Source organism: Pezoporus wallicus, unplaced genomic scaffold (assembly GCF_028554395.1).
Source record: "Pezoporus wallicus isolate ANWC-B61680 ecotype Strahan unplaced genomic scaffold, APGP_CSIRO_Pwel_v1 scaffold_2584, whole genome shotgun sequence".
Lineage (NCBI taxonomy): Eukaryota > Metazoa > Chordata > Aves > Psittaciformes > Psittacidae > Pezoporus > Pezoporus wallicus.
In genome coordinates, this window is record NW_026642851.1 from 3,830,316 (window position 1) to 3,853,513 (window position 23,198).

At 38.1% G+C, this 23,198-nt stretch overlaps 1 protein-coding gene across 5 annotated transcripts in view; it reads right to left on the bottom strand.

Moving 5' to 3' along the window:
* Window positions 1–23,198, bottom strand: part of CDK14 (cyclin dependent kinase 14) — a 318,587-nt gene that overhangs the window by 134,231 nt on the left and 161,158 nt on the right. For all 5 annotated transcript variants that reach the window (XM_057432447.1, XM_057432444.1, XM_057432448.1 and 2 more), the window contains 2 exons: window positions 18,839–18,962; window positions 748–868 (listed from right to left, as the gene is read on the bottom strand). In XM_057432447.1, the coding sequence (XP_057288430.1) occupies window positions 748–868; window positions 18,839–18,962 (245 nt within the window). The remainder of the gene's footprint in view (window positions 1–747; window positions 869–18,838; window positions 18,963–23,198) is intronic.

Genomic DNA, 23,198 nt, shown 5'->3' on the forward strand with positions numbered 1-23,198 from the left:
TATTAAAAAAATGTCTTCTGGAGCCTGAGACTTTCTTTGTAAGGAGAAGTATTTTTTCCACATTTCTGTTTCTTGAATCAACATGCATTGCTTCCAGTAACACAGTTGAAGCTCTTACTAATTATAGAATTTGTACAGATTACAGAGATCGTGTGACCTGAAAACCTACAGGATAAACAAAGAACCTTCACCTTGGTCAGAAAACCAAACACCTCTTTTCTTTAACACAAATGATGTTATCAAAAAGGAGCAAAGTGCTATATACTGTACACATCAAACTGCCCTTTCAAACCTGCAGGCCTAAATAAAATCCATAGGTTTGAAAGAAAGCTATGCAGTGATGTGCCACACTGATTTACTGCTAACAAGTACAGTAGATTCATGCATCCAGACAATCCTGGGTTTGTCCTTGCTACAGCTGGGCATGGTGAAGGTCTATCTTCTGCAAAACAAGTATCCTATCATATCATATCGAAGTATCACATTATGACTACAAAAGTAAAGCAACAACTCAGTCTCTTGCAAGGCACCCATGGCTCTTCTAGTTGTGTGTCAACAGCAGGTACCAGCTGCTAAACAGTGAGCTGGCAGGAGGGATTCCTTTAGGGAGCTACTGAGTGGACCACAAAGATTACACAAGTTTTTTAACCTGTACCACTAATCCTGTGACATAATTATTTTACACATATAAAAAAAATCAGAGCTAAAACACCTACATAGAGTTCTGTGCAAGGATTCTATCCTTACCACATGTCAAGGCAGGTGGAATATTCTGTTGATCCCAGAAGGACATCTGGAGGCCTGTACCATAGAGTTACCACTTCATTGGAATATGTATGGCTGGGAACTGATTTAGCTCTTGCAAGACCTGTGGGGTAAATGCAAATAAATTAATGCGAACAAAACAAAGAAATTGTCTGCTGCATAGTTATGATCCTAAAGGAACATATGAGTACACACCACATAACACGATAGCATGTTGCGAGCGTTTTTATTTCTAGTATTGGAATAAGTTACTTAACGAAATAACATAGTAGCATCTATCATTTAGTACCTGGCTAAACAGACCTGTGAATATTATGAAGGAATAATAAAATATGCTTTTCACAGTGACAACCACAGGCCCAGGAGAGATGCAAAGATACACTATGGTATACCTAAATGAAAGACAGATAAAGATTTTGATTTCCATTAACTGTTCATCCTTAGGCATTGATAGTCTTTCATTTCAATGGTATTTAGAAAAAGGGAATGAAAAGGAAACTCCCAGGCAAATAGTGCCACAGATGAGATTTGGTGTTTTTTCAGGGAAGCCTAAGGGAACCTTCCACAGTTTAGACTGCAAACCCCAGCCTGCTTATTCAAGTTTATATTTGAAAGCAGTAGAAACATTACCATTTAAATAAATATTAATATTGCAGTAATGCTTTAGAAAATGTTATGTGTAAAATTCTTTTCTCTCAACAAATGTATATTGGCAGTGCACCAACCTCAGAAGCAGAAATCATTTCAATGAAATCTTTGGCCTCTAAAAATACACAGTTTACAATAATTGTCTTTTAAGCTTGTCAAGTCATTTAAAAGAATTTATATTGCTACACAACCATAATGTCTCATGTAAAGTTGGAAAGATTTTAGAAGAGACCCTCATATGCTGATAAAAACAGTAGAGAGCATACTTTTTTAACAGTTCTCCTACAGAAGCCCCTCTCATCCAGGAAATGGGAAAAGATTTTCAGGGCTATGGTGATGGTTCCCATCATGGGCCTACAAACACCTTTTCCAAATAATTTGCTCCTAGTTGCCACCTTAAGACTATCTGCTCTCCTGCTTGGGAACACTGGACAAGCACAGGTAATGGAAACCAGGAAGACGAACTACCGGGGATTTTTGTGTCTTCCCAAACTACATATTTCCCTTTCACAAAACAAATGAAATTACTCAAACAGAATTTCATGTATTACACCTTACAGAAACCAAAAAGCAAAGGCATACACTCATAAAGAAATACGCAACACAAGAATTCACATAAGGGCAGATGAGAATCCTTTACACCTTTATTCTTAATACACTGGAGGAGCTATTTAAGAACAGTTAATCTCAGTGAATACATCTCCATAGTAATGATGGCAAATCTTCCCAGTCGATTGCATTATCAGCTGATTATAGCAATTAGACCAGTGTAGGGGAATAATTTGACTTGTATGCCACAATTTAATAAAAAAAAAAATCAAATATGAATAACCTTTTTTGGTTTTAGTTTTCAGACTTCCATCTCTTTTACGTTAGTGCACTTGGCCACCAGCTTCACAAATAACTTGGCTCATGACCAGGTACAACCCCAAAGAGGCCAGAGGAAGGTCACACTCATGCTCTGCATTGCCTGAGCTTCCAGATTAATGTGTTTGCTTCCAGGAAATCAGAAACCACCAAATGTTCTAACTGGTAAGAAAAATTCTTTTTCCTAGCCCAGAGATACATTAACAAGTCCGAGTTTCTGAGCACCTATGTCCCATGTAACTAAACTAAAACAGCAGTCCCTGAATTTGTGGATACAGACCTAACATTATTAAGCTAAATAAAAATTACAAAAGTATTTGAGAAGCCTGGAGGGTCAGTGCCTCCAGTTCTTCTTTGCCTGTCAGAGGCCCTGTTTAGTCTTGCCTGAGAAAGGCTGAATTTGGATGCAAACTATTTCCTCTCTAATCTTCTACCTAACTTTGACGGAAGAAAGGACATAAGCAGGCAGGGGAAAGGTATTTTTAAGAAGCCAGAACCATCATGTGATTTGGAGGAAACTTCAAAAAAACTTTAGAGCTTGTGGGGTTAAAAATGAACTCAGGTTTCCATGACACAAAGTCCTTGATCCACACACTCAAGAAATCTCCTGTGGAGGGAGGAATGAGTACCCAGCTTGCTATACCAGACATCACACTGCCACAATACAATATACACGCTTGCCTCACAGTTTCTGCCACTTTACTGGCCAGTATGGAGTTTTGCAAGTGCTATAGTTAGCCTAAGCACACCTTTCCTTCTCTTGTGTAATTGTTCAGCATGGAGACAGTCCTCCCAACTTGCTGGCACTGCTGCTTACCCTGTTTCCTCAGCCCACTGCTTCTAGATCTCTTCCACCTCTAATTCCTTCCAGGTTAACTAAAAGCCCTCCAGTTTTCAAAGGATGGCCCTTTTGGGTTAATCCCAGCCTGTTCAACAACTAAATGTTTTTCTTTATTCTGCTCTTCACTCCCAAAACACCATGAAAACCTCATCTGAGGTAAGCTGCTACATCTGGTTTCTCAGTTATAAAAATATCAGCACTGGAATGGAGAAAGTCATAAACAAAACTGCGATTTGTAAAAGCAAGTCAGGGTCGTACATTCAATCAGACAGCATCATCAGCTTTAAGAGGTTAATGGGTAAAGGCCATGTTTTAAGTTGTGAACAATTGGTTTCCTAGTTGGGCATGTACACTACTTTGGAAACTAAACAGCCCCATGGAAAGCAGGAATGAACAACTGAGACTAAAATTTGGCAGTCAATCACTGCCCCTGTGCAGAACTGAAAGGACCTGAAGTAGGCTAATGCCTCAGAGGAGTTGCTCTCCCTCAGGGAGAGAGCAAGGGCAAGGTCTGCTTTTTCTGAATAACACTAGAGACAAAGAAGGCATTTGCAACTATGAACACTTTCACTTGAAGACTCAAAATTAAAGCAAATGTCTCTCATCACACTTAAAGCATGAAAAAATACCCTCATCTTTCAGACATATTTACAGTTCTAAAAGAATGCTATCAATATATATATATGAAACACTAACAAGATACTGCATTTCTTGTTTTGATGCTCCAGATGCAAACAGATGACAGTTATCAGGGTTGGTTTTTTTTCCAGATACCCTTCTGCAAGAAAAATTTGCTACATATTTTATACCCTTTTGCATACCCAAATATGCTTACTCATGCAAAATTTATTTAACCACATCCTTCAACTGAAAGAAAACTGAAAGGTAGGATTAATTAGCACAGCGTGTTCGATCACTTTCTTTAAGGGTTCCCTGCCTGTTTCCATGGTTACACTACAGGAAGAACTGACAATCTTCTTTTAAAAAGACAGAGCTTATGGGGGACCATCAAAACTTCAAACCTTAATGACCAACGTGCATAAAAGCCAAAGGGTAAATGGAGAGATCACCAGGTTGAGTACCCAATATTTACATATTGCTGCTTGAGCACTTTTTTGCCTGGGAAGGTAGAGGGAGGACCTCCTGCCAAGAAGTAAACTCCCCCCTGGTTCCTGTGTCTTCTGAAAAATAAAAGGTCAACACATGTTCTGCTGTTGCAGCCTGATTTTGAGAGAAGGAAGTCAAGCATAAGGCCCAGTTATTAAAAGTCAAGTTGCATCAGAGCCACTGGGGAACTTGTGTGTACTTATAGGAAGAACAGACACTGCTTTATGTTCTCCAGGCACTTACTTCTATGGGCATTATTTATCCAACCTGAAAGAAGAAACTGTTCTGATGTATTATGGACTGCAAGACTTGCACAACAGCATCTACCTGCACTGTGACACAAAACCACAATTTTCTTTTAACTCATTCATTACACAACAGCTACAATGCCCTATATTTAAAATACAGAGCGAATGATCTCTGCCTATGTATGTATATGTCTTTAACACACAAAACCTCCTGCTGCCTCCTACTCTGAATTAAAAAAAACACAAAACCCAAGAAGATATTTCCTTCCTTGGTAAACACAATTTTCTCTGCTTTATCTGCGTTTATCTTTTATGTCAGACTCAGAGGTTGTATCTGATTTTACCTAGCATCAGTTATTGACAAAATACATGGCACTGATTTATCACTGTAATTTTTAAATTGCATTTGGCTTTTACAAGAGGCTCTAGCTATATCCAGACTCAAGACCTATTCAATACACACACCTTTGGCTATACAAGCACAAGTACTAATATTTGATATCTCTTTAGCTGCAGGACAGATTTCTAGTCAAGTTCATATGACAATCAGGAAGCCTTTGTTCACAGCAAATATGATTCTGCAAATGAGAAAACCAGTCATGTCTGCAAAAAACAAGGTCTGCCAACCATGTGCATGGTTTCCCTTTCCACTATACCTTAAATGTGTTGAACTATTTACTGTTTTGATTTGGATATATCTAAAAGGGCTATAGTAAGGCATACTGAAAAAAAAAAGGGGGGGGGGGGGTGTTGCTGTTTTTCCTGATTCAGATTTTTTTAATGCTTCCTTTTTTTCAGTCTTCTGTTTTGTTCATTTTAACAATTACTTAGAGTTTGAGGTAAATGGCTTATAAAACCATAACTATGAATCACTAGCAATATAAGATACTGTTATCCTACTGCAGATCATGAACAGTCAACTCCACTTAACATGTTTACTCAGCTACTTGTTCTCCAACAGAAGTGTATGTATCCAGTGAATACCTGAATGACAGCAAAACAGACATATAATGGGTGGAAACACTGACATTGCTTCAGTGAAGCAGTCAGCTTTTTAACCCAAAAGTCTGTTCCTGGCCATCAGAAGCATCCTGCATCCTTCCATTCTTTACCTGCGTGCTTCTCTATTTAAGTAGCAGCTTTACCATAGCATCTGAGTTAAGCATCTTTCAACTAAGAATTACCTACAATATCCTATGGCCTAGTCCTAATTTAGCCAGTAGATTATGGTAGTGCTGTTCATTTATAAAAGTTACAGACTACCAGAGAGAGCCTAATCAGGTTCCCAAATTAATATTCCTGAAGTGCACTTGAGAAATGACTGGTCTTCCAAACTGAACAGCAACCTTCGAGACAGCGCAGAGTAAGGCAAAAGGCATGTGTGCTTCTCAGCCTGTCTGTTGTTTTCACCTCTATCAGTTGTTCTAATAAAAGATCATTTTTCCCTGCAAATCTTGTCTCATGTTTGTCTTCAGGCAGTCACTTACAGTACCGCAGATGGTAATTACTCTGGTTTGTGAATGGGACTCAAGTGTCATTTTGACAAACACAAGTTACAGAAAGGGGAGACACAGAAATACTTTTTCTGCTACTTAGAAAGAATGACTCTAACTCTCATGAAGAGTATTTTTCTTTTTTTCAACAATTCTAGAATCTTCCTGAACCACCCAAAGCATCGTAGAGAGCGAGAAAGTGGAATATGAGGAAGAGCTCAGCTGTTGGTGGTATACCGAAAGATCATTTTGATTAATTTGACTGATAGCCGCCCTAGCTATAGAGCTGTTTATTTCCCTGCTTTAAAATCCTTATAAAATGTTTCTAATACATTTTGAAAAAGCCCATTGATGCTGAACATGTACCATGGCTGCCAAATTCATTCATTGTCTATTAGAAGAACGAAACACATTAAAATTCAGTTCCAATCCAGAAGTGGTATGGAAGTGCAGAAGAAATTAATGTCCCACTTTTAACACCAGAAAAATGTATCTATTCCCATGGCCTCCTGGGTCAGCGTGAATACATTCTATTGCCTCTGCTAGTCTGGAAGCAGAAAAATAACAGTGTGGGAGGAAAAAAAAATAAAGAAACAAATAGCACCAACACTGCAAACATTCACACAGATGCAAAAGCTAACAGAACTCAAGAACAGCAAACAATTTCACATCAAAGATAACTTCTGCATTACTGAAAAGACCTGGATTCACTATGCATATGGTATACGTGTCCACAATCCCTTAACAGTTGACTGATTTAAATCTTGCTTTCCATATTCTGGATTTTCACTTAATGATGCTCTGTTTGTTGTCTCACAAAAAAACTGTATGAAGATGATACCCTCTGCTCCTTACAGTGTCCCAGCATGAACACACCACTTGCTAATAAAGCGGTAAAAGAGAACTACTCATTCCAGTTATGTGAAGTTATCAGGTTTGAAGCAAAGAGTTAACAATGGTTGAACAGATGGTTTTAAATTGGGAAGATCTGCAGAGCACAGGAAGAAAATTCTAGAAAGGACAAACAGAGAGAAAATAGTTCTTCACTGAAAATGAGAGGTAATGTGTCTCAGGATATTTTAATATTCCCTGAGAAAAGAGAAAAACTGGGAAGCAGCTATGAATGAATGAGCTCAATACTGGACAATGATTTGACTTTAGGATAGAAAAATAATGAAAAAATTATATGTGTACTTTTAAGACATGAATTATGAACTTGCTGAAGACAAGGAAGGTGACAGACACTTTCCTAAAGTTTTGAGGTATAAATGTTTCACTGTCATTAGAATTTTCCCTAAAGAAAATCAAACTAATTCAGAAAAGAAGTGTTGGGGAGAAGTGTTGTAGGGAGGCAAACTGAGAGCTATGGATGTCCCATCTGGGGAAGCATAATAGTCCACCAAGCACTGACCACAGAAGTTAACAACCTACTGCAGTGTATGAAGTTAACAATTCGCTATGATCCCTCTCTATACAAATAAAAGCAGGGCTGCAAGAACTATTTTTGGATTACTCCATCTGGAGTTCAAGTAAAAATGAACCAAGCCCTATCAACTGGTACCATGGTGTCTTACCACTTGATAAGTGCAGTAAGTGCTTGGCATATTGCTTATTGCACAGGCTAAATACAACACACTAGTAAAGAAAAAAATATGCTTGCTCTGTGCTGTGCAAGACTTACTTTGTTCAGAACATAGTTGTTTACATAAACTGTCTTCCCTTTGTTAGGGTGTTAAGAGGACTGGACACATAACAGATTCAAGCTCATTGCATACAGGACAGCAGTACCATTTAAATCCTTCTAGATTAATGCTGTATTAAATCTGACAGCTGAAGAACTGTTAAATAAGCACAATTTGGTGCTACCGTTGTGATTCAGAGCTATCCAAACAGAAATGCAAAAGCTGAATTTCACCAAGAGGTTTATATTCCAACATTTAATCCCAGTTGTTTATACTCAGGTAATTTGTTTCTTAACTGACCATACAATGCTGGCAGTGACAAGGTGAAGGTTCACCACAGCAAAAACATTCTGCTCTCTCCATCTATTAACGGGGTCCACAACTCAGTGCAGTTAATCCGTGGAACGCTGATGAAAAGCAACAATAGTGACATGACCACTGGGATGTTACTCTATGGAGTGATTTATTGCAGTGGAATACTACAGTTTTGCTGATCTGTCATTTCCCATCTAGAGGTAAAATATCTGGAGAACTTTAATGAAAAGAATACCTCAAGCCATGGTCAGCTACAGAAAGCGTAATCAAGTACCTGCAAATTTATTTACAAACAGATCAAATCCCAGGAACTGGTCTAGGACAGTTAATTGAACAAGACCAGGGCTACATGGAGAAGCAAGTATTTCAACAATATTAATATCTACAAACAAACAGTACTTTTGAAAAGCAGATCTAGCAACTATTTTATTTATTAATCAAACAAAACTGCCATTTGACATTACCCTGCAGGAGTGGAATTTGTGTATTTGAAAAACTGTCACCACATGGGTATTATCAATTCTTCCAGTACAAGATCTGACTTATGTTTAAACAGCACAATTCTGCAACTAAGAGCTACCAACTCCTGGACCCTTTACTGCACAGCCAATGCAATTACATTTGATGTGCCTGCTTTCCAGCTAAGGTGTCACTTGAGCATCCGTTTCTATGCCGCTGCATTTTTTTCCATAATCCAGGCTCAGCTTTTGAACCACAGCTGCCTTGCCTGGCACAAACAGTTCTCTAGTGATCATGGAGTTTGATCCAGGCTGCTTCCAGTACCCAAGCCAGACTATTTATAGATAAGACAAATACTCCGCTGATTTTGTCATTGCTTCAATATGTTATACTCTGCAGCTCACATATTTCCTTAACAGGTAAAACACAGTCTTTGCTGTTCGGCCAAAGAACTCCAGTAGGTTTTACATGCATTATCACATTAGTACGTATATTCACATACTAGGTAACACACACAGCATCTAAACCTACCTTTAACTGCACTGGAGTAAGAGAAAAATGATCTGAAAGCATCAGTACAATACAGGCAATGGTGCAAAACCAAAAAAAAAAAAAAAATAAAAAACCCCACCTAAACAAGACTTAAAAATTTCCCTTTTAAAATTGTTTTCACTTTGCTTTCAAGAGTGAAACCATTAAGAAAACCTGTATTAGTACTGTTGCTTCTGTAAAGCAATATTATAAAGCAATATCTTATGACAGGAATCTCTGGACTCCCAGATCCACCTGTCCAATTGAATTGCTCCTCAAAACTCATTTAATGTCTATGTCATCTTAAATTAGCTGAATCACAAATCTTAGAAGAAAAGTTTTATGTGAGAGACATTCCAATATGCTTAGGTCTAAATGATTATTTGACTTTGCATCAGTAATCAGGCATCTGTATTCCTGCAGAGCCACCTAATCAGCTCTTAATACAATTTTGTCACTGAAAAAGAAGAAATGAAAACAGACAATTTCATTTTGTAAGACATTACTTTGGAAGTACACTAAGGGTGTGCCTTAACAATATGTTTCTGGAAATACACAGTTAAAAAGCAGATGTTCCTTATGAGGCATCTTTCTCTAAAACAATACTGAAACACTAAAATGTTATTGCCACAATGGCAAAATTGGAGTTACATGGCTAAATCTAGACTATTGTACAGATGTAAGCTTACTAAGTCAGTAGAATTGCAGAACTGTATCATAACTGAATAAAACAAGTGACAGTTTGTTAGTACTGAAGCCAAGCCATTCTTTTATTTATTCTTTTACTTATTCTTTTATTTATTCTTTTAGTTAACTTAAAGATGATGGATATAATTCTCCACCAATGTTTGATAAGAACCACTTGTAGATTGCAAGCAAAAGATCCCTAATAGTATTTTGACCACAGACAAAATACTATTGTCGTATTATTAGTACCTTTCAAACATTTCATGTTTTATTTAAACCAGATAGTATTTCAAGTTTGCATGTATGAGCAAATTATAAGTGCAGGTGAGCACATCTCACTTAGCATCACACCCTGCAACCTGCATTGTAAAGCGGATGGCAATCCTGAGCACTCACAGATAGAACGGGCAAATAATTGCCAAAGTTTCAAGAAGCTAACATTAGGCGTTTGTGTGTATAAAGCACATTTCAGTGAGCCACCACCTTTTTTGCTTATCCCTCCCTCTTTTTTTTTTCCATTTATTTTGGTTTTTCCTAAGATCTACAGATAGTTCAAATCTGAATCGAATTTTCAGCTTGCTTGAAGAATCCAGAGCTGAACAGCAGTGATGAAAGTATTGATGAAAGCTTCCCCCCCCAGAACCTCATACTTGGTATTTGCTTTTACAATCAAACCAAACCACTGCAATTAATAGCTATCTTAAAGACCATTGCAATGAACTATCATTAGAAGCAAATAAAGCTGCAGAAGCAAATACAACCAAAAAATTTGATGTCCAGGTGACTTAAAAATTGTTGCAATAAGAAGGATGAGAGTATGTTTATGGCTCTGGCAATAAAAGGGATGACATCTGAAAGTTTCCTTCTACCTTATTTCCAATGACCACAGAGAAAACAGTTATATGATCTGACATATTACAAGCCATAAAACCCAAGGGTGGGAAAAGCTGAACTGACCTTGCAGGAGAGCTTGGGCACATTTAACAAGGTGAAGATCTAGCCAGCCATTCTCCCGTACCATGTCACACAAAAGTTACATAGCCTTTCCTTTCCATGCAAAGTGGTTGTTAACATTCCTACATCACCCAGATACAAAGCTGCTGATTCTTGAGCTCCCACTTTTAATATTTTGGGTCTTTCAAATCATAAGACCAAAAGGTCAAGCGAAGTTTGGTTATTTGTAACATACATCAGGGTAGCTACGTGGAGCGAACATTTATTTGTACAGCTCTTTGGAACTGACACTCACTGGAGAAGTAGGTACTAGTAAGAGAAGTAGTGCCTGACCTCTTCTGGCTATCATGAAGGCCAATTGCTGCAGCGGAAATTCTCATCTTAATGCAGGTAGACCTGCAAGTGCGATTTTTATTCACATCAGTAGGAATTGTGCATCTATAAATATACCAATATATCCAGCACTGTGTCGTTCAGAAGGAATGAAAAACCCTGCATAAATTATTCAAAATTACCAAGATAAAATGTGACTGTATTGCAGTAAGGTAAGCTGTTAAACTGTCTGAGGCAAAACAAATGATGTTATAAATTACAGAGCCATCACTTCTTTAAAATGCAATCTCAATTATGGAATTATTTCATATTGTGTTAAATAGCACATTTCTCTTAATGAACTGCCAACCTCTGTTCATGTTAATCTTTTTCTTTGCATATCAATTTTTTGTTCTGACTGATGATGAATTGTTTCCTCTTTAATCCACACCTTTTCCAGTTATCCTTTAATTTCCACATCGCTGATTATTTCCTGTGTAAAATAAATCTTCATAACTATTAGCACATTAATGAAATTAAAATTATTTTGAAATTTGCCATAATTTTCTCAGTATATAATCCAGTATATCTCTTAAATAAGGAAACATTAAACAAAACCATAACCAGACCAAGAAAGCAAAGGCAGAGAGTACTATGGGATCAACCATATATTGGCTATCGCTTTACCATGACCGTAATAATTGCTTTGCTCTCTAACTGCTGAATCAGAAACAAGAGAAGCTTCAGAGCAATAGAGTTTCAAAGAAAGTTCAATATTTTAAATACAGGGCTTGTAGCCACAGTAGTCAAAAGGCTATGGACTAACGCTGTAACAGAAGCAAGATGTGTAGGAAGAGACAATGTTCTCATATAAAACTGACAGAACACATGACTAAATATGACCTTTTTTTTTTTTTTTCCCCCAATTAAAAAACCCACTTGTCATTACTGCCCAGATTTTAAATACATCTACAGATTCATTTTGATGGATGGATCTCTCTTGCCCAGTCAGCAGATCTCAGTTCTCCACATTTTTTGTGCAATTATCACAAAACTGCATAACTGCCTGGTTCACACAGGTGGGGAATACAGGACAACAAAAATAATCATGAGTCTGGTAATAATGAGATCACAGCACTGAGCTATCTGCAGTACAGATGACATCTAAATCCCATGTTCTTCTTAAGTACAAAACCCTGAAACAGATTTTTCATCACAGTTGTTTTAATGGTGTCCTAACCAACTTCCTTTATTGCCCTTAATGGGTAATTAAGATGCTTTCCTCCTATTTAAAGGCTCACTATAACTCTAACTTGTAAAAATGGGAAACTGGATTGAACCCACAGTAACCTGAGATGCATTTAACAGGGGACCCATTTAGTGAGTCACACCAATCTCCAGAGCTCCTTAATGGTTTTAAAAAAAAGAAAGTAGAAATTTCCTTTTCAGCAAATAATCCTACACAGTGCTTCTCCCGGGGAAGAGTGTAAGTTACAGTAATACAGTAATACAATACTTCAGTAACAGCTGAAAAGACTAGTATATTTGAAGAATTTTAATTTCAACTGTTAAAAGCAATCATTGAAGGCTGATATAGACAAAAATTCAGTGTGTGGTTCTGCACTGTGCTTACTATTAGTAGAGAGAAGTTAAAGTCTTAGCTGAAAACAGAACCTTGCAGTTTTTGCAAATTGCTGTATCCGGATAGTAATCCTGTGTCAAATCTATTCTTTCTCCATAGGCTATGAAAACAATTGCTGTTAATAAGACATTATTCTTGCATTGACTCTCACAATGGTAATTTTTTTAGCTGTATTCACCTGATACCTCAATACAACAGTCAGATCTATGAAGCAAATTAGATGGAAATCCATGATGAGAATAACAAACCAAATAGATAGGAGAAGGAAGAAGCATCTGGAGTGGTACTAGACCACACATGCTCCTACATCTTCAGCTCTAAACCAGTGCACAGTTCTTCAGCCCAAATGCCAGAAATCAGATCTACCCCCTTTTCACTACTGTCACTTGAAACTTCCAGTCACATATGCATCTCCTCTCCACTCTTCACCACAGATCTGGGCAAGATGAGGGAAGGTCACAAGCACAGCACATGAAGCCCTTGCTCCTGGGTCCCCTAGCTACCTATCAGCTCTGCTCCTAAGCTCTGAGCCCCTGGATCTAGAAAGCAACAGGGATGTCAAGGGCCTTTTTCACTGACTCGGTAGTGTGCAATTGAGTTTATGCCAGGACAAATGCACAGAGTCTGCTCTGCTGCTCCAGGTCTCCAATGCAGCTGCCATGTTGAACAGCTTTATCAGCTTCTGCTCTCAATGGAAAACACTGTATTTACAGTTAATTACAGAAATAACTGTGTTTCATACAGACCTGCCACCTAACTTGGGTTTGAGCAGCCTGGGTTTCACTTTCCAGGTTCCCACTTCCTTTTTTATAAGTTAATTACAATACTGTCACTGAAGTAATCTTCATTTTTTGATATTTATTACAAACAGAGCCCTCAAAGAAACCTATTACTGACCTTCCTGGAGTGCACAAGAAAAAATTCTTCAGATTTCAAAGGCTGTTATCACAGGGGAACAGGCTGCACCCAGGAAACAGCAACCTCCCACAGGGATATGGGAAAGAAATGCCTTTTCCATCTCTGTTCAGTTCAGACAGGGTGTTAGAGGGGCCTGTGGACACACATTTGGGGTTAGCTGGTTCCCTTTACCAGCAGCAGCCTCTGATAACAAAACTCCAGACGGCTTCCACCATTTCTACAGCCCCGACGAGCCCTGCTGTTGAGGCAGCCAGAGCCTGCTGTGAGTCAGCTGCATCAGAAGTGATCCAGGCTGCTCCTACAGCTCATCCTGAATGTCAGGTGGCTGCAGTGCCATGGCCCACTGTTCCTCAAGTGCACTGGAAGCCAGAAGATCAGAGGGAGACAGCCTACATTACTAGAGATGATCTCACAGGCATTTTGACAATAATTTCATCATGCATCTCCAACAATAAGAAATACAATCTCTTTAGATACAATGACAACTCCTTATACCAGCATCTTCAAGAATTGATACTCTGTGGAGCATTTACACAGAAAAACATAGCAATTATCCATACAAGCAATCTTTTATGCAATCCAACCTTTCACATGAATCTTCTATGGTACATAATAAAGAAATCCCTCATGGGATTTTTACTGTGAAAAAAAGAACTTTTTTTTTTTTTCAAGTTGTCAACATAGCTTTAATCATTTTTACAGTAAACTATACAGCAATATTCTTGTCCCCCATGACATATCTCTGAGATGCTCCCCACAGAAAAATCTATATGGAAATTCATGGAATCCTCTTTAATACTCAGCTGTAGTTTTAAACTGCAACTCCATTGAGTATAATTCTCTTTATTACAAATCTCAAGCCTCTTTGCTCCTGCTATCTATTATTAATCATCCTATGTATCTAGAAGGATGAATGGTTTAATCACACTTACATGATTCTTTCTTTTACTACATCAGAGGGCTTTATATTAACAGAACTCCAAAAGCTTAAGGCAGGACTTCCACCATAATCCAGACCTCCTGTAGCTCCTTACTCATCCAAGGAGATCCCCAAAGACAACAAAAAGCTGACAGGAAACGATTCAGGTCAGTGTTATTTGGAAGAGTAAAGCAAAGACACTTCCATTAAGACTGTCGTGCTGTTTTTCCCTCCAAAGCCCACTCCCACCAACAAGAAAGAGCAACTCTGACTGCAAGAACAAGCACTAAATCACTAAAGCACCAAGTTCCTGATGCTCTTTCTCATTCACTTTGCGACACTAGAATTCACTGAAACTGTTACTGCAGTTTGAATATTTTTTAAGGGAACAAAGCTAACAAAAAATTGGGGTAGAGAACAGGGAGAAGGGAGAACTTCTATTCAAGTCTCAAAAATAAAAACCTCAATTAGCAACTTTTCCTATCCTTGCAAATTATACTCCAGCTAACAATACCTTCTACACCTGCTGTTTCATACTTTGAAATTGTATTTTGCAGTTCTGCCTCTCAGGTGCCTGCATAGTCATATATTGTGTCTTGGGGCCATGGCATAGAGAGAAAGTCAGATGTGAGGACGTAAGGTCCATGCGCTTACAGTAACTTCACAAGCCAAAACAGAGACCAAACAGATATTCAAACTTCATTCGCCCTGTCTGTGCAGTTCACTTCTCTTGCAGCCAGAGCAGAAAAGACAAATGGCTTCAGGTAAGTTTCACAAACAAGCAGTCCCCTGAAATCTCCAGCAGCAGGCTCATCAGCTCACAGGTGAAGCTGGACAAGGGACCTACTGTTAATTTGGCCAGTTTCTCTCAGCCTCAGACATGCTACCACTGCCTCACAAGCTAGTCAAGTTTAAATATTTTGCTCTCTACACCCATGCCCTGAGGATTTTCTCAATGCATCCAAAGGTGATGTCAGCATGCCTACCCTCAAAAGTTATGGGAATGTTTTATCCAGAAATATATAATAACAAGTGTTAACTAAAGGATATATAAAAATAGGCATACTGTGATCAGATTAAAGGTCCACACTGTCCCTGGAAGAGTCAGAATATTATGCTGTTAGTGGATGTTTTGGGACATAAAATAAGAAACAAGAAATAAAAAGAGTAAATCCTTCCTGGGAATCCCACATGGAAGGTGAGATCCATCTCCTACCTGATTGTTATCAGCTATTTAGGGACCTTGTGCTGGAGTTATTAAGTCTGAGAATCTGGATGCAAACATAAGATTAGCCAATCTTGATTTATAACAGCATACACAATAGCTAAATGCCAATACCCAGTCACTAAAACCAAAAAAGCATGGTATATACCGAGTCACAGAGCCACACAAAAAGAACTTGCTTAATCCAAACTGCCAAACTGCTGAAGGCTTTGTCCTGTCAGTGAAGCATACACATCCAAAGGCCAATAAATGGATCTGTATACAATGCAGAGAAAAATTAAAGTGAAGAAACTACTAACCAAAGGCTAAGGAACAGATACACAGCCCAATTTATGCAGTTACTAGCATTAAGCAAAAGCCTTTATTCATTTAAGTTTATAATTGTTTATGGTGTTACTCATTAAAGGTTTTTAATACTTTATTTCTACTCAAGACAGACATATGTGCAGGGGAATATAAACAAACCCATAGACAGCTAAATTCACACCACAGGATCAAAAATAATTCTTACACTTCATTTCATGAGGAGAATTCCTAATACACTTTAATTTCCTCTGGAATTTTAATTAGATTGAAAACAGAATGCAGGAATGGAGTTGAAGGACTATTTTTCATAGCAACAATTATTCAAGTTGTAGTATCCCCTATTATATCTTCTCAAGAAAGCCATTTTTTATAGCTCATCCATTTTTAATTTGACAAAGCCTCTATGTTCTGGTCTCCCTTTTAGTTTGACTACTGAGTCTTCTCATAAATGTTCACTTCCTAGCAGCTATAGCACAACGAACAGAAAAGCAAACCACCGTTCATCTGAACAAAGACACTCCTACACAGTGGAGTATCTATGTCTGGGAGCCCTGCTGTAGAAAAACACATGCCCACAGTTATTCAAAGATTCCACTTCAGCTGCAGTGCAATGCACTGGCAGGCATGAATAGCCTTTCTTTTACCTTGTTTATTCAAGAACTATGATCCACTACAGCCTGCTTTTAAGTATTTGATATTCTACACTGAGAAGATTAAATAAGCCTGACACCAAATGAAAAACTTTGCCTGTGCCGTTGATTTTTCCTAAACTTATGAAACCAAAATCTGAAGGTCTTGTCCTTAGAGACTAAAAGGCCTTTGCTCTAAGATTTTATATTTATTGTGCTAGCAAAGTCAACCCTATCTCTGACAGAAACTGATTTCTTGATAGGTTCTCTCCTGCCTTGAGAGCATTTGAAAGCAAAACACCCCTAATTTTCATACTGCTCCTCATGCAATTAATCAAATATACAATCTAAACCAACTTCCTTTCCAAGCACATTATTGCAAATTAGTCATTCATGGGAGAAAAACATAAAGAGAAACAGGACTGTAAGAAGAGTCTTTGGTACTGGGAGGGTGGAAGATGGGCTATAATAATACAGCTTTTAAATAAGTAAATATGCACAGGGGTGCACGCAGAGAGCACATGGGAGTGCTCTTATTTCTTATTGTCTCCAGTGAAAGAGGTCATAACCTTTCAGACTTTAACCTCATCACTTCTAATTTTTCATCTTGCTCTCTGAAGAGAAATTTAACCCATCTGGTTTTCAATTTTATGAGGTCATGGGCCATGAAAGAAAATCTAACTTAAAAAAAAAAATAAATTGAGATATATAATATTCTTCCAGTGTATAAGAGAATCTACGCAGATGTTTCTGTTAGGTCAGGAGAAACTTTTAACAAACAGAAAAAACTTTAGCAGCAGCAGCACCACCAAAACCCCCACACCATATGAAACATTTTATGTACAAAAGAGTTTGCAACATCACCTACAGATCTTTCAGTATCGACCAAAGCCAGAGCACAATCATCAGAATCTCTTGAAGGACTTGTAATAAGGGGATGCTTGGGAGTCAGATAAGTTCACAGTGTTTTGTACATATAAATGATACATCAAAACTAGTCATCTCAAACAGCACAGCACCTTTAACAGAGGACTAACTCATATATCATTGCAAAAACACAGATACATGAAACAGGTGAATCATTAAGAGATTAAATCTCATAGTAAAACGAAACATGCAGGAATGCTTTCTTTAAGCATTCTTAAAAACACTTCTGGTATCTTCCAAGTTTTCAAAAACAGCAACAGAAGATGGTATTTAAAACCAGTTAATAATTGTTTCAAATACTATTTCTCTAATTGCCTTACAAGCCAAAGGCCAATCAAGCTCTTGTGGACTGTGTCCACCTGAATTCCTGTTCTTTTCTCCAGCATAGCAAATACACACTGAGCTGTTAATTGCAGTAATGCTAATTAAAAGACAAAAAAACATGACTACATTAACAGTGAAATTGCCAATTAGCACATACGCTCCCTCATTACTGCTGCTGCATGAAATGCGAAGCCCAATGTGGATAGGAGTCATAAAAATAAAGGACATTTAAAATAACAGCCAATAGGTCACATTTTCAGCTTACTTCAGAAGTTCTGCTGCAATCAGTAGCTGAGAAGTTGACCTACAGGAAAGGAATTCCTACAGCAGTTTGTTGAAAGCACTAAAAAAAAATATTGCCATTTTCCACATCTGCATTCACAATGGCTTCCAGAGGAAACAGTACTTGCCCCACTGCAGGAACTAGAAAGTAGCTTTAAAAATTAAAATTCAAAACCAGAAAAAGGCTGACATTTCAGTGGACAATTTTCCCTTGCATTGTACTCCACTTAAGGTTCCCCATAAGGGACTAAGGAATACTGAAAGCACCCTGGGTGATCCTAGTGTCCTTTATTCTTGAAGGAATAATTATTCTTGCATCCTTCAGTCTCTTTCAATAACCATTTCATGCAGGTTAATCCAGATCTCCACAACCCTAGAGCTGATTCCATAAAGTGACTGTGCTCTTCATATAGTCTATATTTGCTTAGATCTCTCTCTTCTCTCTTTTTTTTCTTTCTTTTTTTTTCAGAGGTCTCATGGTAAATAAAACTGAAATACATTCAGCATTATCTTGCTTGTGAGAACTGAAGTATATATTTGTTTTTTACTTGCTCCCTTTTAATCAAGCATTTTGTTGACCATAATCAATTTCTTCACTCGGGAGAAAAATGTGCAATTATCTACAATGAAGAAGGTGTGTCTAAGGAATAAGGGGGGGGGGGGGGGGGGGGGGGGGGGGGGAGAGAGAAATCAATGGAACCATCTGTCTAACATTCCTACAACATTATAAGAGACTAGTAATTAACTGCTTGCCTACCAAAGTCTGCCAGCTTTAACTCCCCCGTGTCACTGATCAGAAGATTCTGTGGTTTCAGGTCCCTGTGCAAAATGTAACGCTGGTGGATGTAAGAGAGTCCTCGCAGCAACTGAAATAAAAATAACTGAAAAAGAGGGGGACAAAAAATGACCTCTGTTAATATTTTGCATATAACCACGTATGATTTCTTCACAATATGCAGGGTGCTTGCATATTGTGGTAACATCGTGTCAGAATTCCTCCCAAAACGGCGTTAATTCCCACCCAAGTTTAACACAACAAAATTTCCACCTAAAAATATGTATTTTGCAAGGACTAACCCCATCCTCCAAACCCTGCTGTATCATAGATGCAATCTGCCTGCTTTATAAAGAACAAGAGCAATATAACCATGTGCAGAAGGCTCAATTTCTACCAAATTATAATTATATTCCATTTACCCATATGGCCTTAGAGATTAGGTGGTAGCCTGAAGACAGATGTGTATCTTCACTAATTATAGGATACAACAGTACAGAGTGCATAGAGATGGGGAGATAAGGCTGGGGGATGGGACACTGGAGCTAAAGCAAAGAAGAATTTAATAACACAACAATAACACGTGCAGGAAACCTGCGAGTATGATAGGTTTTCTCCTTCAAATGTTTTTTTTAATGGGAGTTGCTTAAGTATTTTTCATCAGGAAATAATAATTCCCACTGAATCTAAAGATGGCTTTTGAAACCTATTTATAATAGTCTCTAAGGTAAATTTAGATAGCAACCTAACTCATCCCCCATGTCTCTTCTAACCCTTCACTAGACTCTGCAAATGCTTTCCATAGAGCCAAGTATTGATACAGTGTATCAATGTGTAGTTGTTGTAATTTGTAATTATGAACAAAGACCTGGATGATGGAGATCTTTTGTCCTCCCCTTTTCAACTCCTCTCCCATCATTGTCCTGCATTCTTATAAGGCACCCCCTGTGAAAGGCTGTGTTACCCTCATGGATTTTGTCCATACAAAGGGTGAATAAATGTTTCCTAGGAGTTTTCTTTCCAGATTTGAAAAATCTCCACTAAGATACAGACCCATCATACTGAAATATGTTAAGAAATACTACAGTTTTCAAATGGGAACAAAACAAGACGTTGCAAAGCCAAATACGCAGGATTCAGGAGTGTATATGGACCTCATGCCTCACAGCTCAGTGGCTGGTGAAATGCGCTCTCTCAGAAGATATGGAAACCACACCAAAGATTTGGAACAAGTCAGCCCGAGCACATGAGTATTTCTAATTAACTTGCAAGACAAGCATCCTATTTAGTGACTGGTGAAGCGAGGAGACATTATAAAAAGGGTTACAAAATCTGATTATAAAGGAGAATAAAGGCTGACATTAAAGAAACAGAAATGTCATGTTACTGAAGTTGAAATGAATTTAATTGCATTTCATTTTTTCCCTGAGTGCAGACACAATACACTGTATGTTTAGCTATTTAGCCAGGGCACAAAGAGCCATATCAATCACCTTCTTGCCACGGCTGGGTCTAACAATGTGCTGAGGAAACCTAAGAGCAAAATAAAGAAACAAAAGAAAGAATAGCAGGAAAGTCATAAGTAACATGCACATTCCTTTTTGAATTGTGGTTAAAATGGAATTCATGGTACACAAAAACTATTTTAATAAGGACAGGAAGCAGAAATGGCTTTCATTACAGCCATAAAATGCAAATTAAATTCTAAGAAATTACTTCAAAATAGTAATTTTTTTAATAGAAAGGCAAGGAAAATATCCAGTTTACTAGGTGAAATCAGTGGTATTTAACTTCAAACATCATCTTTGAATATGCAAAGAAATTTCAATTATCATGTTATCTTACAGCACCATAATCTTTATAACTTGAAATATATTTATGAATGTGGGCTTTCATTTAGCTTTAATGCAAAGAGTGAAGTGATTCGATAGGACACGCTAAGGAAAAAAAAACAACAATTTCACAGCTAAACATAATAAACGTCTACTCTTGAGGACAGCTTTGGAACATAGTTTTATTCCAAACTTGTAGATATGCTGTAGTCATCAAGTACTTCCACAAAAGTCAATTAATTCACTTATATACACTATATCAATTGTTTCCTCCTTGGAGGAAGATCATGAAAGAGAAGGGGAAAATAATCTCCCTGAAATAAACAGGGTAAACTCAGCCATTGTTTTGTTACTTTCTCTTTGCCTTTTTGCCTTTGTTTTTATTTGGTAATACTAAATGGGAAAAGATTTAAGTGAAAACATAAGCTAAGTGCCCAGCAGCAGAGCATTCTGCAAAACACAGGCCCTTTGGGATTGCCTGGGCAGAGAGAACAGTTAAAGTGGCTCTCCATTCCCAGTGGTTCCCCACTCCACAAGAAGAAAAGACAAATTGGAAAGAACTGTTTCTGATGCCTCAGGAAACACTTCTGCCTTCTCACAGACAAGTTCCCTTCCCTGTCTTTGAGGAAAGCCAGGGAAAAGAAACCCAAGAAACCTATTCCCCTTCAAGACTCACTCTATTACCTTCACAAGGCCAGAAACGAATGCTAGATGAGGGACCATCACCTCTTAGCCTTATATGTGATGTGAAATCGGTATAACACCTAACATGGTTGTACTCTGATCTTACTTTCTCCTTCCTCCACCTTGCTCAGTTCTGATCACCATGAAACTTCAGCCTGGGGCTTCTGCAAGGTTTTTTGAACAAGCAGCTGAACTGCCATTTTTCCAAGGCCACAGGATGGTAGCCCTATGTCCAGAGGACAACTCTAAAAGGAGTCAATGGCAAACTCCATATGCATTTCAATGGGTTGTTTAGGAGGGTAGAAACAATACAGATTCATGGTTCTTGATCTCTTATGTTAGTAACTTGCATATTTGCATGGCTAAGTGTGAAATAACCTGCAAAAAACAAACTCGGACATCACTTGTGTACGGTTTGTAGTTTATTAGTAAGAGCAGAGGTTTGGTGCTAAAATTAGAATCACAAAATGACAAGGGTCATTGTGATAACAACTGGAGAAGATAGAAAAAGGGAATGATATTTGTCTCTAGAAGTTGGGTTTTCAGCAAGGCTTAAGATTAGGAGGCTCAACGCTTTACATTCAGACCAAAAAAAAAATACAACCCCAAAAATGAATACTTGTCCTTCTGGCCTTATTTATTATAGCCATGAAAAAAAAAAAAAAAAAGCCAAACCTTTTTTCCCCTAACAGTTCCAGAGCTCTCATTTTAATGAGCAACATATTTTAATGAAGAATTTTTCTCCTTTGTCAATAAGAAAAATACATGCAAGCAAAAGCATGCCGAGATTCATGGACCATGATTTTAAAAGAGTATTAGCAGTTCTTAAAACTTACAAGAGAAAGCCCTCAACACCACAAAAAAATTAGCACCTACACAGTCTTTATATAGCATAAGGCCTGGAAAGCTACTTGAGTTATAGGCAACATTTGAAAAATTCCTGTTTAATTAGATTTTCTGAGAGACTCACCAGCTGCCTGTATGAACATCCCTGCCTTCACGGTGTTTTTCATGAGCCTGGGTTGTTATACAACCAAGACCATTATACACACACATCTAATAGCTGCAAGATAGGTCGTATGCAGCAGAATGTTTAACTTGACAGCCTCTGAATGTCACCTTGGATCTTGAACTCTTCTCATGCAAATGATCTTATAAGCTAGACTGTCACAGGCCATCCAAAACATACATAATGGGTGGGACTGACGGGAGTTAACACTTTCTGACTGAGGTTCAGAAAGCTCTGACAGGTCTAACGTTCATATACAGGTGATCTGTGCAGAAGTGCTCAGATAACTCCATGACACCTCCATTCCCAGACATAGTAGAGAATTTCTGGCAAAGGACACTGGGGTAAATGAAGAGTAAAAATTTACAACACACCTAACAGAGATTATCCAGAAAACACACATTTCCACACACTGTCCGGGGCATCAAGGAACCCAGTGACAAGAAGGATGCTGCCCAAGAGGACAAACTAATGAGGCCCACTGGGGGGGGAGTTACATCTTTCCCTGATGACACTGAGGATTTCTGAATTATTTCTTGCATCTGAGCTCCCTTACCACATGTTGTATTGTGGGAATAAAGGATTTGGCCCTAGATACAGAAGTAGAAAGCTGCATGGATCTTTTAGTCTCTTTAATATGCACAAAGTTCTTAGCTCCACTCTTTCTGCAGCAAGAGAATGCAAATGGAGCTGAGATAACGTGGACCAGGAGTTCATATCAGTTCAGAAGAAAGCTGAAAGCAAGACTGGATTAATGTGCCAATCCTTTAGCGAGCTCATACTGCTGTATTAGCATAGTTACTTTTGAAAAGTAATA